The sequence below is a fragment of the Poromitra crassiceps genome (assembly GCF_964638095.1).
Source record: "Poromitra crassiceps genome assembly, chromosome: 7".
NCBI lineage: Eukaryota > Metazoa > Chordata > Actinopteri > Beryciformes > Melamphaidae > Poromitra > Poromitra crassiceps.
The window spans coordinates 26,932,582-26,950,173 of NC_139628.1; the positions used below are offsets into that span (position 1 = coordinate 26,932,582).

General features: G+C 44.4%; 1 protein-coding gene across 1 annotated transcript in view; it reads right to left on the reverse strand.

Moving 5' to 3' along the window:
• The window catches only part of LOC310779142 (uncharacterized protein), a 117,492-nt gene that overhangs the window by 25,237 nt on the left and 74,663 nt on the right, over positions 1 to 17,592 (reverse strand). The window contains exons 24-31 of the mRNA XM_083639639.1: positions 17,010 to 17,144; positions 14,762 to 14,800; positions 13,437 to 13,583; positions 7,410 to 7,513; positions 5,053 to 5,079; positions 4,080 to 4,128; positions 3,185 to 3,242; positions 2,835 to 2,916 (exon numbers count right to left, since the gene is read on the reverse strand). Of these exons, the coding sequence (XP_083495765.1) occupies positions 2,835 to 2,916; positions 3,185 to 3,242; positions 4,080 to 4,128; positions 5,053 to 5,079; positions 7,410 to 7,513; positions 13,437 to 13,583; positions 14,762 to 14,800; positions 17,010 to 17,144 (641 nt within the window). The remainder of the gene's footprint in view (positions 1 to 2,834; positions 2,917 to 3,184; positions 3,243 to 4,079; positions 4,129 to 5,052; positions 5,080 to 7,409; positions 7,514 to 13,436; positions 13,584 to 14,761; positions 14,801 to 17,009; positions 17,145 to 17,592) is intronic.

The window sequence follows — 17,592 nt, forward strand, 5'->3', positions numbered from 1 at the left end:
TATTCCTGATAACACGTCAAAGACGTCATTGGCCCTGAATGAGTTAATGCCAGCTTTCTTTCAGCAACTAAATTGGCTGCCAGTTGAGAAAAGAGTAATTCAAGCCAAATTGGCTATCTAATTACTTGAATTGTTTCAGAGATATTCACAATTATGTTACTAGAAGAAGCTCTACTGATTTCGTTCTTTCTAGATTTAAGACCTTAATGGGAAAAAACACATTTTTGTACTCGGCAGCAATCGAGTGGAATAAGCTCCCTGTGTCTCTGAAGCTCATCGAAGAGGAGGGATGCTTTAGACGGGCCACAAAGAAGTGGCTAGCAAATGGTCTGTCAAAGTAGGGATTTTGCGCAACCATGGATTGTGTTGCGTTATGCTGTATTTTTTTTTTTTTTTTGCATTACGATGTAAATTAATTATTGTATCGGCATGCTGTGAAGTGAATGAATTTTTTTTGTATTGAAGTGCTGTATATAATGTAAATTGTAAAATGTAAATGTATGTACCGGTATATATATGTGTAAATGTAAAAATTGTTAATAGCGTATTTTAGCAATTTGTTGGACATGACGCTCTTGGCATCTTGCTTGCCTGCCAACCCCCCCCCCCCCCCCCCCAAGAGGATCACATTACAAATAAGCCTTTGGCTTTATTGTGTACTTAATCCTTGGCAGATGTTTTAATGTACTGTATGTAAGTTATAGATAGAATATGAAGCTAGAATATGTATAGTTACTGAATCAAAGATGATGTAATATAAACACTGGTCAATGTGCTGCCTTGGTGCAGTAAAGCTAGAGACCACATCAATCTTGCGTGGCAGTCTCATACAGGGCCCGAAATTAGAGCCCGCCACCCGCCAATGGCGGGCATATTTTAGCTTTGGCGTGTTAGGTTTGGCGTCTCTCCGCCACGTGGCGGGTCGCAAAATAGTCGTCATGTAATATTAAAACTGTGTGTAGCCGCCTGTGTCCCCCAAGCGTCTTTTTCCGACTGTTAAACGCTGGGAGTGCGCTGCGGAGCACTGATCCCAGCCACAATATACAAGGAAGCAGTCTGAAATGAACGTTAGTTCAGTGCAGTAGTATACTGTAACACGAGTGCTTCCTGAGCCTGTTCCATTCTGGCTCTCCCGTATAAGCTACCAAACGTGCCTCTGGAATGAAATGCAGTCTCAATTTAGCGGAGGTAAATTGACAGCCGAACGTCGGGCGAATCAATCAATCAATGAATCAATCGCTCGCACTTGTTGCCGACACTACTCGTATGATACAGTATATATGAGGAGATAATAGTTATGTGTGTTTTGGTGCGCAGCTGGCTTATAGGCTACCAAACATGACTGGAGTGGAATGGAATGCAGTCGTCAATTTAGCGGAGGTAAAAAGCATCTTTTAACCTCTGCTAAATTGACAGCCTACATCGGGCGAATTAATCAATGAATCAATCGCTCGCACTTGTTGCCGACACCACTCGTATGATACAGTATATATGAGGAGATAATAGTTATGTGTGTTTTGGTGCGCAGCTGGCTTATAGGCTACCAAACATGACTGGAGTGGAATGGAATGCAGTCGTCAATTTAGCGGAGGTAAAAAGCATCTTTTAACCTCTGCTAAATTGACAGCCTACATCGGGCGAATCAATCAATGAATCAATCGCTCGCACTTGTTGCCGACACTACTCGTATGATACAGTATATATGAGGAGATAATAGTTATGTGTGTTTTGGTGCGCAGCTGGCTTATAGGCTACCAAACATGACTGGAGTGGAATGGAATGCAGTCGTCAATTTAGCGGAGGTAAAAAGCATCTTTTAACCTCTGCTAAATTGACAGCCTACATCGGGCGAATTAATCAATGAATCAATCGCTCGCACTTGTTGCCGACACCACTCGTATGATACAGTATATATGAGGAGATAATAGTTATGTGTGTTTTGGTGCGCAGCTGGCTTATAGGCTACCAAACATGACTGGAGTGGAATGGAATGCAGTCGTCAATTTAGCGGAGGTAAAAAGCATCTTTTAACCTCTGCTAAATTGACAGCCTACATCGGGCGAATTAATCAATGAATCAATCGCTCGCACTTGTTGCCGACACCACTCGTATGATACAGTATATATGAGGAGATAATAGTTATGTGTGTTTTGCCAGTTTTGGTGCGCAGCTGGCTAATACGAGTGCTTTGTGAGGCTGTTTCATTCTGGCTCTGCCTTATATAGGCTACCAAACATGACTGGAGTGGAATGGAATGCAGTCGTCACTTTAGCGGAGGTAAAAAGCGTATTTTAACCTCTGCCAGCCTACATCGGGCGAATTAATCAATGAATCAATCGCTCGCGCTTGTTGCCGAGCTATGATGAGGAGATGAATCAAAATGCTTACCCACCAATAAAGCCGAAGCGGAGCGGAGAACGAGTGCAGGAGAGCTAACGCAGGTGCCAGGTGTGAGTGGGAGAGAAAGGTGTGTAGCCCAAGTTGTGCGCTGTGCACTGAGACTGTCGCAGTTATTACTTTTAGCTGCGTTGTTTTTTTTACAACAATTTAAGCTCAAGATTGACTTGACATGTATTGATTAATCAATCATCAATCAATATATTAAAATAATTTGCTTCAAATTTTACTCTGGCCTCTTATTCAATTGTGTATTCTTCAACGTAATACCTTCTACTTGAAATGTACTGAAAAAATTGATATATATGGATATATGTGACACAAAAATGCGTTTTTTTTTTTGGCCGGTAAGAAATATGCTTGGCGGGTAGATGTTTTCCATCTACCCGCCACTGGCCGGTGGGTCAAAAAGTTAATTTCGGGCCCTGGTCTCATACCTTGTCTTAGTTTCGCTCATCGTTTTGAACAGAAACTCCTGAAGGCTGTTGCCCGTGGAGTCAGTGTACTCTTGACTGGAGTCTGATGGAGTGGATATCAATGGTACATGGATTACTCTTGAAAACATTGATTTAAAAATGACAAACATGATATTTTCAAGTGGTGTTACAGCATTTATCTTGTTAGTATGAGGGGGGAAATGACTCAACTCATCACATAATATTTAGCAGAGCTTGTGGTCTTGTTTTGTGTACAGCAGGCAGATTATGGCACGAAAACCCATGTTATCAGGGGTTTGATTACGACTATGACACCATGCCACATAAATAATGCAAACAAAGCATCTTACCACGTGACAGCGTCTTGCATGGAGTCTTGTCTTTCTTCTTGTCCAGTTGGATGATATCCTGGAAAATCACAATCCATTATATTATTATAATATATAATATATAATATATCCATATAACTGAAGAAATTTTGTATTTTAATTTTGTTCATTTGCTGTCCATCACATACTATTGATCCTCCACAAACCACAGCTGCATTCAAACAAACAAACTGCAAGCTAGACTAACAGTAGACATTACAGTATTGACTAAGGATTTCTAAATCCATATGTGATAGAGATGTTACACATTCTGGAGCTCCATAAATGGAGAACTGACCAGAGGACTCCTCACACACTGCCAGACTGTACTAGCTTCAGTCTGACTTCCCTTGTAGCATTTGTTGTACAAATTGTACATCTCTCAATAATATACTTTAGGCTACAACATGAAATAATAATAAACAAGTACAGATGCTGTACAGTCCCATGACATCTGACCTAGCTAGTTGTGCAGCATCAAAATGTTGCTGACTGTAGTAATTCTAGTGTAAGTACTACAGTCAGGGGTTCCCAAACATTTTCATGGACAATTTCAAAACGTTTCCATCACTTTTCAAGGATCCATAATAGAATTTCATGTAATGTGAGGCGGTGACACTGAATCAATAGCATCAATTATTTCTACACTGGACAAATAGCCCACACCTCTTTATATTGGATTTTACTGCATCACATTACATGGAAGCTATGAATAATAATAATAATAATAACAAAGAAGGTAAAAGCTGTTATTACTCCTTGATCCTGGATTAGTGAAAGATATATGAACATGTGTGTGTGTGGTAAGTGCAAATGCTGAGTGAGTTGGAAAGCCTCAGCTCAATCTCTGGTTCCCTTTTTTCAGCTGGAGATTTACCTTCTTCAACTTGGATAGGTTTTTTAGACGCGCTGTATGGTCCATAACCCTGAAATGACAGGTGCACAGGAATCGCTAGTGGGCATGGAGGCTTGAATATAGCAACTTTTAAATGGTACAAAATAGTGGTGAAAATCAAGGGAACATATTTTCCAAAAAAGTAGAGGAGCACAATTATGGCTAAAAGGGTAATCTTGTTTATTTTATTAGTGTTGTCACGATTATTAATCACAATTATTAATGTGATGTTCTGGCAGTAACTTTTTGGTTTGGTTTCTTTTCACTTTACAACAGGGGTGCCCGACCTTTTTTGACCCAAGATCTACTTTTCAAGTAGCCAGCCTCTACCAGTCCAGTTTCAACATCGCAAACGCACACACATCATTTCCAGCCTGCAGTAACTAACATCACAACACTTTCTCGTTGTCCCACAACCACTTGACATTAGGGCTGTGAATCTTCACTGGCCACATGAATCAATTCGATTACGATTCAGAGGGCTACGATTCGATTCGATTACGATTATCGATGCATCTTAAATCGATGCATCACTTTTTCCCCCAATACATGATTTATTTTTTCTCACTTTCTTTTTTCTCACTGTGTGGCTACTTTTAAAATAAAAGTGCATTTGGAATTGCATTGTATTATGATCCATAATTAAAATAAACAACTGCATGTACTTCCATTATATTTTATTTGATTATTTAAAAAAAAAAACGATTTTTGACACCCCTCGCGATCGACCTGGGGTCAGTCCGTGGTCGACCAGTAGACCGCGATCGACTGGTTGGGCACCCCTGCTTTACAAACTTTAACAACAGGCATTCTACATCATGGGGAAATACATGAAGACATAAAAATGTTGCCACATTCTGCAGAAACTAGACTATTGTGATTATGCACACACATTTGTGTAGCTTAAATATATAGAGCTTCGGTATGAAGCCCGTTTTCGATAGGACAAACTCACCTTTCAAATTTTCCAAACCAAGTTTTCCTGGGGAAGAGGGGGGGGGGGCAGTTATTCAGCTGGTTGATATCCATGGGTTTATTCAACAAACAAGACTAGGTCAAGACGTAGTATATGGCTGGACCACAGTGTCAATGGTGAAAAATAGGGTACTGAACTGGCCTTCTTTTATTGACTGGTGTCTTTCCTCCGTGATATCACCACCTCTTGTACTCTAGAGAGGGTGACATCACAGGGGAAAGAGACCAGCCAATAACAGAAGGCCAGTTCGGTAACCTATTTTTCACCATTAGGTGTCGGGCTTCATCAAACATTTGAGTTTTGGTGTAGTTACACTTTAAGACTTTTTAAAACCCGCAAACACCCTGTATATCAGTCCCTGCTCTCAGCGGAGGGAGGGGGGCTACGCTGTTTGTGGGAAGCGCTGTGATCATCAGACCTCTCTGGATTAAATAAGCAAGTTCTCATCCTTGGAAACTGAAATAGGCAGGTGCTTTCAAAAAATACCTGGCAGGTGATTGGATGAACCATCTGTCTATCACCATCTATCACGAGCTGGCTTCTCGCTGTCGTCACACCTAAGTCCCACCCATAGCTGACTCAACGCTGACTGGTCCGGCCCACTACTACGGATTCAAATGTATATCTGGCAGCATGACGAGGGGGATTTCTCGTGTGGTCGTGATCTCAAATCCAGCTGCCTCGAAAGGTTACAGAAAACTCAAGGTTATGAATTTAACCCCCGAGTTTATAAAAAAGGTGAGAAGATTCTCACTACGGGTTATCTTGCTCTGCCAAGATCACACAGAAGACAACATCTCTACACCATTTGCCAAATGGGGTAAGCAAAAGGGGCGTGACCCTCCGCCTGGCATGGGGCGGTGCCCCATATGCCCAAGCGGAGAGCGTGCCACTTCAGATTTGGCAGGTTCTCTTCTCGACCCACCCTGGTCAAGAAGGGCAGTCTGGTGAGAATCCTCTCACCTTTTTATAAAACCAGGGTTAAATTCATAGCCTTAAGTTGGCGCGGCTGTGGCTCAGGAGGTAGAGCAGGTCGTCCACTAATCAAAAGGTTGGTGGTTCGATCCCCAGCTCCTCGCATGTCGAAGTGTCCTTGGGCAAGACACTGAACCCCAAATTGCTCCCGATGGCTGTGCCAGCACCCTGCGTGGCAGCTGGCCGCCTTTGGTGTGTGAATGAATGGGTGAATGTAGGCACATTGTAAAGCGCTTTGGATAAAAGCGCTAGATAAATGCAGTCCATTTACCATCTAAGTTTTATCCAAAGGTTTTCGGATTCTCACTACGGGATATGCATCTCTCCCGTAGTGACCAGACACTCCTCAAACCCACCACGTGAGGAGGTGACAGGTTCCCTGCTGGGGTCTCAAGACCGCCTGTGCCACACACGGGCCGGTCTGTAGAAGTGAACAAATGAGAGGGGCGAGGTCCAACTCCCTGCTCTGCAAATGTCACTCCTCTGAAGAGGGCCCAGGATGAAGACATCCTACGAGTAGAGTGCGCGCAGAGAGCCACGGGGGGCTGCGTGCCCTGGCACACAGAGAGCCACGGGGGGGGCTGCGTGCCCTGGCACACAGAGAGCCACGGGGGGCTGCGTGCCCTGGCACACAGAGAGCCACGGGGGGGCTGCATGGCCTGGCACACAGAGAGCCACGGGGGGGCTGCGTGCCCTGGCACACAGAGAGCCACGGGGGGCTGCGTGCCCTGGCACACAGAGAGCCACGGGGGGCTGCGTGCCCTGGCACACAGAGAGCCACGGGGGGGCTGCGTGCCCTGGCACACAGAGAGCCACGGGGGGGCTGCGTGCCCTGGCACACAGAGAGCCACGGGGGGCTGCGTGCCCTGGCACACAGAGAGCCACGGGGGGCTGCGTGCCCTGGCACACAGAGAGCCACGGGGGGGCTGCGTGCCCTGGCACACAGAGAGCCACGGGGGGTTGCGTGCCCTGGCACACAGAGAGCCACGGGGGGGCTGCGTGCCCTGGCACACAGAGAGCCACGGGGGCTGCGTGCCCTGGCAGGGGGCTGCGTGCCCTGGCAGGGGGCTGCGTGCCCTGATGGCAGGTGTCACCCAAGACATTAGCCTCCACAATCCAATGTGAGAGGTGCCGTTTTGGGACGGGCCTGCCCAGGCTAGGATGAACTCAGACTCAAACAAACTCAGACAGAGGAAAAGAAAAGAACGAAAAAGCATACATATACATTGACACTCTTAACATTACAATGTGGTCCAATCAGCCGCATAAGGTGTGGGATCCCACGCAAGCAGTCCATGAGAAACCAGACGGGCGTGTCGCCCGTCGGCCCTAACCTCGTCAAGGTACACCATAACACTTACTGACTGGGCTGATGGTCCTCCTTTCCTTTATACTTCATTGCCTTAATCGCATTCATCTCCTGTAACAAATCTACATCCACAAAGTCATCCATCTCAAAGCACACCTGGGGGGGGAGGGAGGGAGAGAGAGAGAGAGAGAGAGAGAGAGAGAGAGAGAGAGAGAGAGAGAGAGAGAGACACACACACAATGTTTAGGTAATCAAGAGAAAATGGAGACAGAAGGATATTTCTTGTGATGTAAAAATTGTCTTTTTAAGAGAAAGAGAGAAGCATTTTTTTCCTGGCATTTTCTTTGTGTGAAAATGTGCATGTGATTTAATATGGAATAAATAACTCAATAAACTTGTGATGGGATCACACCTAGTCTCTCAAGCCAGATGGTCTCTTCTACATTCTGCGAATGCACCATAAACAGTCTGTAATTCATGCCCACAGAACATGGACAAAGGAAGTTGGGTAAAAAACACTTCAGACTGGAGGAAGTTCGAATCAATGCAGGTGATTGGAGAAATATGAGCGGATGTCCCACCATAATAATAATAATAAAAAATAATAATAGCTTGGATTTATATAGCACCTTTCAAGGAACCCAAGGACGCTTTACAGTAAGTGACACACAATGACAAACAATAAAAACAGAACAGAGAGAAGAGAGGAGATTATAGGCCAAAGGCTTTCTCAAACAGGTGAGTTTTGAGGGTTTTCTTGTAGGAGTCCAGGGATGGGGCGTTGTGGATCTCTGGCAGAGAAGAGTTCCAGAGAGTGGGGGCCGCCACACTGAAAGCTCTGTCCCCAAAGGTTCGCAGGCAGGTGTGGGGCATGGAGAGGAGACCGGAGTCTGAAGACCTCCGATTCCGGGAAGGAGTGTAGGGGTGAAGGTCCTCAGACAGGTACTGGGGGGCAAGTGCATGGAGGGATTTATAGGTGAGGACGGAGCAGGATTTTGTAGGTGATGCGGGACTTGACTGGGAGCCAGTGGAGATGGACGAGAGTGGGGGTGATGTGCTGCCAGGGCTTGGTGTGGGTAAGAACCCTGGTAGCTGAGTTCTGTACATATTGGAGCCTGTCTTTGCTGGGTACCCTGAACAGGACTCCATTGCAGTAATCCAGGCGGGAGGTGATCAACACGTGGAAGAGGGTCTCAGCTACAGAGTCAGAGAGTGATGGCCTGAGTCTGGAGATGATTTTGAGGTGGTAGAAGGCTGATCTGGTGATGGCTTTTACGTGTGAGTGAAAGGAGAGAGCTGAATCAAGGATGACACCCAGGTTGCGGACTTCAGTGGATGGTGAAATGGAGCAGCCGTCAACGTCAAGGAGAAGATCTCCAACCTTCCTGAGCAGTGCCGCCCGGAGCCACAACCATGAGCTCGGTCTTATTACTGTTGAGTTTGAGAACGATAGATGACATCCAGGTTTTTATTTCAAGGAGGCAGTTGACAAGGGATTCGGGGGGAGGTGGGTGGATGGTTTGGTGGGAGAGGTACAACTGTGTGTCGTTGGCGTAACAATGGAAGCTAAGACCATGGTGGCGGATGAGCTGGCCAAGGGGAAGCATGTAAACCGTAAAGAGGAGGGGTCCTAGCACAGAGCCTCGAGGCACGCCATGGTTTACTGGGGCAGGGGTGGAATGGAAATCATTGATGGAAATTAACTGTTGCCGGTTGGAGAGGTAGGATTGGAACCAGGAGAGGGCCGTGCCAGTGAGGCCCAGGTGGTGAGAGAGGCACTTGAGGAGAATGGTGTGGGAGGTCCAGGAGGATGAGGATACTGATATGGCCGGAATCGGAAGCGATGAGGTCATTAGTGATTTTGAGAAGGGCAGTCTCTGTGCTGTGATGAATTCTGAAATCGGATTGGAGGGGTTCATAGAGCTCATGGCTGAGTGGCGACACATTACAAGATATTCCACCAGGAGGAGTCCCCGACAAGTCTGTCTCGTCTCCAAACCACATTTTGTAACATAAACACACACGAGAAATGCGCTGATATGCAGGGAAGAACAAGGAAGAACAAGGTCTGCTCACTTTTTAGCCGGCTTTATTTCCAAACACTCTCACAACATATGCAAATACTTTCTCTGTCTTTGCTCCTCAGAGCACTTGCCCGGTGCTCAGAGGGCAGACAGTCCAGTCTAAATAACACAATTCAGGCTTATCATAATTATCACGGATTCACAGAGGGCTGGAGGGCGCAGCTTCTCCAGCCAGCACAGAGAGCAGTCAACAAGTACCAACTGTGCCAGGCTGCTTCATACAGTGACATTGACACAGTGACACAAAAAATAACAACGGGGGAAAAAAACGATTTATTTTCCCGTTGTTATTTTTTTGTTGTTGCTTAAACCGAATGTTTTATGGTCACTCGCGATTCAGTAGGTCACGGGTTGACTTGGTTCGTGTGAATACGTCGGAATGCATGGGGAACTTCGCAGTAGGGATGGGCATCGAATTTTCGAATAATCGTTGTTATTATCAAGGTCGACTTTTATTATTGAAAGTCGAAATTCGATTTTTTTTTTTTTTTTTTGTGAGTGAAATGTTACATTGTCTCCCCTGATTCTAAGTATAGTCGAATCGCTTGGTTTGAGCAAGTAAAACAAATTTATAAGCATTTTAACACATTCACTGCCAACAGTTTTTTTTTTTACTGTAGGTAGCTTCTGCCAAGGGTTTTTTTGAGGATTCTGGCTCATCTTTCAAGAGCCGAGGATTATTTTCTGCTAGGAATTTGTGAACACAAAATATCTCAAAAGAACTAATAGAATGTGTGCTTTCTCTGTCTAAAAGAGTTAGTTTGTAGAGTTAGTAGTTATGTAGGCATTAGCAGTTGAATACAGCATGGTTTCAGCGTCTGAAAAGGAAAGTTGAGATAAATGCCTTTTTGTGAAATTCGATAGAACAATCACTTTAACCATTTATTTTTGGCATCAAAGACATCAGACATCTAAACAATCGTTCTGAACAGTATTTTCCTCCATAACACCACCCCCACCCCCTTCAAACTCCTCCCTCCATGTGTGTTCTCCTCCTCCCTCCGTGGCTCTGCAGCGGGCGTGTCACAAGCGAGTTTCTGCTGTCTGTGCTGCCTGGCTGCCGCTCTTTGGGCGAGTCTGGATGGGGCTTGTTCGTTTTCGGTTGTGAGCTCAGCTGGAATGAAGCTGCGTGCGATTCTGGGCTTTCTGCTGGTGTTTCAAAGTGTGTTGCACCCATAATCTATTATGCAAATTTGCAATCCCCCACCGCCAGCTCCCAGCGCGAAAGCGAAAGCGTTTTCGCCAATCCATTTTCATGAGAATGGCTTCCTCACGCTGCTGTCTTTGCTTGGCTTTCTCTCGTCTGGAGAGCACTGTCGCCACTTAGTGGGTCAGTAAAATAGGTTAAACACAAATTCAATAGCTCCCATATTTTTATAGGAGATGTAAAAGGGTTTGATCCACGTCCCACCGTCAATTTTTTTTTTTTTTTTTTTTGACGAGATAACTCGTCGACGGCAGTCAACCGTTGGATTTTTTTTGACGAGATATCTCGTCGACGGCAGTGAACGTGTTAAGCAAGGTTTATGGAAAAATGAATGGCGGATGAAATCCCATGAAGAGGGAGAGGGGGTGACTTTGACACCCCTTTGGCACTCAGACCTGAGCCTACTAAATATTTAATGAACCACTCATGATTGTCAAAACTGTTTTTTATTTTCGAAAATGTCAATGTCATGTAACATGTTCTTTACTTCAGTGGTGCAATGCTTGTTTGAGCTAAGTAAAAATCCACAGCAGAAGCTTTTTCTATTAATTAATAAAGCCTTAGACTTAGGGCTGGGCGATATGACGATATATTTCGTCTGGACGATAGAAAATGTATTTCGTCTGATATGATGCTCTATCGTTTATATCGTTGTGTTGCAAATCACTCTCTTTACGGCATTGTTTTCTCACGTCCACAGTCCACACACGCACCAGACTCTGTGTCAACAAGCCCCTTGCGTCCCTTTATAAGTGGCACAAATCAGCCAGTGAGTAGGCTAGAGCAGGGAGATGTTACCTCCACTCCGTCCGCCTAGCCTACCCAGGCATTTGCGCTGTGTTAAGTCCGCGTTTGATCCATATTTGCGTGTGTCCTCCTAACGTTAAACCTGGCAAAACATCTCCTCTCATCATCCCAAGGAAATCTCTTGAGGGCTGACAACAAAACGTCTATCGTTAGCTTTAGCTTTTAGCTTTCCCTGGGTGAGTTGTGTTGGATAACGTTGTTGTTCTTCTTCTACCGTTTTATTCTTCTTCTACTGAACATGTAGGTATTTTGACGTTGACTAAAGGAAGACTGCCGCCTAGTGGCCGCTTTTAGATATGATTCCAAATTAATCAAACACATCAATAGCAAATGCTAGTGTCCTCTTTGAAAATCGAACTGGTGGTGTGGTTCAGTTTGTGTTTCGTTCTACTGCCCTCAGTGCCCTGCAACTAATTATTATTATTTGTGTTGTAAAGAATAGCCATGCTTATCTGTATTCTGAATGCATGTATCCTTTGTGAGGTTTGACAACATTTTAACGGGTTTAACTGCTACATAAATAAATGGCCATGTGGTCATTTTATATAAACTATAAATAGAATTTACAGAAAATGTGCTATATCGTGATATATATCGGTATCGGGATATGAAATGACATATATCGGGATATGAGATTTTGGTCATATCGCCCAGCCCTACTTAGACTTAGAATCAGGGGAGACAATGCAACATTTCACTCACAAAAAAAAAAAAAAAAAAAAAAGCGAATTTCGAATAATGTTTTTGCTAGAAATGCCCATCCCTACTTCGCAGTGAGATGTGCGTTATGGAGTAGTGGAGAAAGGTTTTGGGCTGAGATCTCGTGTTGTCGATGCAGTGTCTGGAGACCTGTGCGCGCGTTTTGGGCATTGCCAATTTCTGCCTCAGGCTCTCCTCCTCCACACCCCAACCCACCCCACTCCTCCCACCCCACTCCTCCCCCCGTCCGCTCTACTCGTCATCGGCAGAAAAAACGGACCATTTCCCAATGTTTCTAAACAAAGATCCCTCATGTCTAGGACGGGAAAACCGGCCATTAACCTGTTTGAACACTTAAAGCAGGTTAATAGCCGGTTTTTCTGTGATGAAACATGAAGTCTGGACCATGGCCGGTTACTTAACCAGACTTCATGTTTTGATGTGGCTTTGGTCCGACCCACCGGAAACCCCCCCCAGAAACTACCAAGTGGTACGCTCCACATCTGAGGATTTCCGGTTTTGGAGCACTCAGCAGTACCGCAGTACAGACTACAGAGAGACGAGGATGTACTGTTTCACATGCAGCAGACCAGTGACAGACACATTCACGAAAAGTAATTAATATACAGTTAATTGCCGAGATATGTCTCGTCTTTTTATTTTCACTGAAATGTTTTGTGTAAATGAGTACAACCCTGACTGTGTCGCTATGTATGATTAACTCTACCGTAACATTACTGCTATCATCTGATGCAACATCAGAGAGGTGGAGAGAGAGCTGCAGCGATAATAACACGGCAACACAGACAACTTGTCAGTAATCACTTTAGCCTTTGTGTCATTACAAGTTGCTGTCTTGCTTTTTGGTCTTTCAGGACTAAATATCTCCACTCCACGGACATGTTGTCAAGTTACAGCAGCCTGCTGTGGAATGGAATTTCTGGAGCGGAGGCATGTCTCATGTTATGTTGGGCTCAGCGCGAGCCATGTGTAAGCTGGATCGGAACCACATGGCACAGATGATACGTGCATGATACATACATGATACCCCGGGCGCTGCACTGCGGCTGCCCACTGCTCCTAGTTCTAAGAAGGTTCCTAGTAGAGGATGGGTCAAATGCAGAGGAGCAATTTCCCCATGGGGATAAATAAAGGATAACCTAACTTATACATACGTAGGTTTAAACTGAAAACTAATAAACATACTTAAAAAACATTTGTAGGTTTGCCCTTTTTTATGTGTTAGATGTCTGAAAACACAGGTGTGTTCATGCGTTTCTACCCGATTGGCGAGCATCAGGTAGTTGCAGACAGGCATCAGGTAGTTGCAGACAGGATGTCTCATCAGGTATGTGATGAGGTCCATGGCCGGCTGTTCAATCTCCACAGTCAGCAGCCTGTATTTCAGCGTGTCCAGATTTTGAAGAGGCTGAAACCAAACAAGAACAAGAGGATTTGGTATTAACTCATTGAGTGCCAGCCACTTTTGGAGAACGGACGCTCCCAGTGCCAGAGTTTCAGAGCGTTTTCAGTGATTTCTCGAGGCCCACAGAATATTGTGTGATATTACTATGTAAACACCGAACACGCAAAAAGAACAAGGAGACTCTATTGTATCATCAGCAAAAAAAAGTTTATTGATACCATTTTCCGTTCTTTAGTTATCAGCCGGAGAAGATAGGTCAAAAACAGCAAAAACATGCATTTCTATCTAGAAGCTGAGATATTCAGCCTTTTGTGAAATGCAGCATTTCAAGCACATTCACTGACTCTAGCTAATATTTTCTGATGTAGTGACCTGGTGTAGTTCTGTGGAGCCTGCGTGCCCCACCCCCCTCTCCCCCACTCAGCTGCAAACTCCTCCCCACACGCACCCAGTCTATTTTCGGAGCCTCCGTTTTTGCGCCGGGCGGCTCCCGGGCGGGAGACAAGGAAATGCGCGACAAGGAAATGCCAAACGGGACTGCAGGTAAAGGTTTGGCCCTTCGGCGTCGAGTGCTGCCTTTCTGGTGGGTAATCGTGTGGAGAAACTATATGCAGACAGACAGACAGAGGCAGAGGAGCTCAGTTGTGTGCGCGGATTGATTGCTGTTGGCAGGCACCGTCAAGCAGCAGCCAGAGCAATCTACATGGCTCTGGGCTGCAGCATGAGCGGTTTCTCTTTGATCACGGCTTTTTCAGGCTGTATTCCTGACATTTCTGTAATCTGGAGAGCACTGTCGCCACCTAAGGGTTCTGTAAAATAGGTTAGACACATTCAATAGCTCCCATATTGTAAGACGCAATGTAAGAGGCTTAGATCGACATCCCCTCGTCAAAAAACGCAATTGACGACTTTAGTCGTCAATGGCACTCTACGTCACTAAATGAATTGACGACTAAAGTCGTCATTGGCACTCAATGAGTTAAGGGCCAGGCGCCCAAAGACAGCGTCTTTCACACAGGGCTGCCCCATTATTCATGATGTATCATCGTTTAATACTATTTCGGTTCCCATGCTGATTATTGTAAAATAATAATAATAATAATAATAATAATAATAATAATTAGTATTATTCTTTCAAGAAATGTAATTAGAAAGTTGGTTTAATAGAACAACAGACTTACAATGTTGCTCAGTTTCATCAGGTTTGTGTACATCATTTCCTGTGAAAAGATCACAAGTCATAGATTATCAGGTTAGTCATTATCTGTTGAATTTTTACAGACTAAACAACAAAAACTAAATCATTAATATAAATAAAAATAATAATAAAAGGCCAAGGATGCAACCCTGGTGGACCCCAAAAAGAAACCTTGACTTCTTGGAAATGCAACCATTTATAGACACAGATTGTTCTCTATCACCTAAATAATTAGTAAGCCACATGAGAGCTGAGTTTGTAAAGATTTATGGTGGACAGTCAACATTGGGCTGTGAGAAAGAGGGATATTTTCTGGGGTATCGGTGAATGGTCTACCCTCAACGTCCCCCTGCCCCCCCTATAACCCTACACCACAAATTAATCGAATAAATACAAGGATACAAAGTAAATTACTTTTCATTTGTCTTACATCCATAGAATCAGAATCAGAATCAGAATCAGAAAGACTTTAATGATCCCCGGGGGGAAATTGGGAATCACAGTAAGATAAATAGTACAGGGCTCAACACTAACTTTCAAAAGTGTTTGCCAGGGTGGCAACCAGGCATCTGCTCTTGGTTGCCGAAACAGAAATATGGTTGTCATTTTTAGTCACCTTATATTTTGAGTAATTAAGATACAATGCACTTAGTCAACTGGTATGGGTTGTTGGTAAATGGAAATGATTCCTGTCAGAGAATCCTTTGTTGTTTGAGGGTTTGATTATTTCAATTAAAGCTGCATTCAGCGATGTTTTTGTGTTCAAATAAGTGTTAAATGGCTCTATATTCTGATAGCAATCACTGAAATAGAGTGTTTGGTCAGTGACTTGAAACCCCCAACCCCCCACTGTCCTCTATCTCTCTCCTGTAGTCCTGCAGGCTGGGCGGACGTATCTCCGCAACCGTAACTTGTAGAGACTCATGGATGGCGGCATTGGATCCGAGGTGAAAAAATACATATATCGGTAGTCCTTTAGAGGGATCGCGATTGGACCTTCCGTTTCTTAGAAAATGTCAACTTTTCTCTGATTGGATCAAAATTGGCGCCGATCTCAAACTATCCATTCACTCTATTTCAGTGATTGCTGTCAGAATATAGAGCCATTTAACACTTATTTGAACACAAAAACATAGCTGAATTCAGCTTTAACTGAGTTGAACATACAGATATTTCAGGGGGTACATGTGGGGTCTAAAGTGACAACTAAAACACCTTGCAAAATGCATGGTACCAAAGGACGCATGGTACGCCAGGCAGGGTCATTTGGTTGGGTTGCCAGGACAATGCAGGATAGCACGGGCAGCCCACCCTTTTTTAGCCAATTTCTCATGGACACACACACAAGCTCCATGTCAAATTACAGCCCTCTGACACTGCCATCCTGCATTTCAAAATTTGCCCCACACCGCTGTTTGGAGGGTTCTGGGGCAGGTTGGCAAAAGGCATGGCTGAGGGCTGAGGACACTTAAATACTGGAGCCAGCTCATCAGCCCAAACCATCTGCTGCCAAAGTTATGGGGGGGGGGTTTGGGTTTAGTTAGTTTGCTTTGTGTTTAGTTGCAGTTGGCGTCCATTTTGTTTACCCCTTGTGTTTCATTTGGTTTGCCCCAGCCACTATATATGTTCCCCTGTGTTCCATTGTGGCAGGTCAGTTTCTTCAGTTGATACCTGTTACTTTGTTACCTTTCGTTATTGTCGTATTTTGTTGACCTCTTTTATAGACCTAGGCATTATATCTTTGGTTTGTCAAAATGTTTTTGGGTAAATAAAACCCTGGTTTTGATGAGCAACACCTGTGTCCTCATTTGCTTCACTGCTTGGTCCCTGACAGTGTTCCTAATGCATTATAGACATGACCTTCATAGAAAGTGTTGCCCAAATGTCTTATTGTCTAGAGCAGTAGAGATGTTGTTGACACTCTGCAATAGCACATGCTCAGTTGAGTTTGTTCCCCCTGAAAACAATAATGGTGGTTACACAGAATGTTGTTCTCTGTTAGGTGGTTTCGAGAATCTTGTACAGTATATTGTAACGGCACAGGCGAGGCTGGTTTTCGAACCCGAGGTCTCCAACTTACAAGCCCAAGACGTTAACCATCCGACCAAAGGGACAATACCTTTTTTTTTTGAGAAGCAGGGTAGTATAAATACTGGGCGGTAATTCCCAAAATGATCACCCGAGTTATAGATGGGTATGACTTTGGGGTGTGTGTGTGTGTGTCTCCATACCTCCCTGTCTACTAGCTGTGTGCGCTGCAAGAGGAGGTGGAGGGTGAGCTCAGAGCCTTGGACAGAAACCGGGCTTTGAATGTGGGACCGGATGAAATCACAGCACTTAGTCCAATCACCGAAATACACAAAGGCCTGTAGGAGAGGAGAGGAGAGGAGAGGAGAGGAGAGGAGAGGAGAGGAGAGGAGGAGAGTAGGCTGCATCAATGTCAAATGTCTGTCAATTGTCATATGGGCACTGATATACTATTTGATAATGACATCATATATCCCCATATATCCTATGACAAGTTGATTCATTCAGTGCGTTTACATGCAGACAATAAACAGTTTATTAGCGGATTTCTGGAGTTACCTGATTATTCAAATGGTCATGTAAACAGCATAAACCGATAAGCTTTATCCGTTTATGGCCGTTATCGGGTTATGAATAAACCGATAAACATACCTAGGTTTTTGGCCAATAACCTGTCTTTTGAGTGCATGTATACAGCGTATCAGGTTTCTTGTGGGTTTATACATCTGCGCATGTACAAGTTGCATGTAAAAAGTTGAATTACCGCCGCCTTCTGGAGAGAAATCC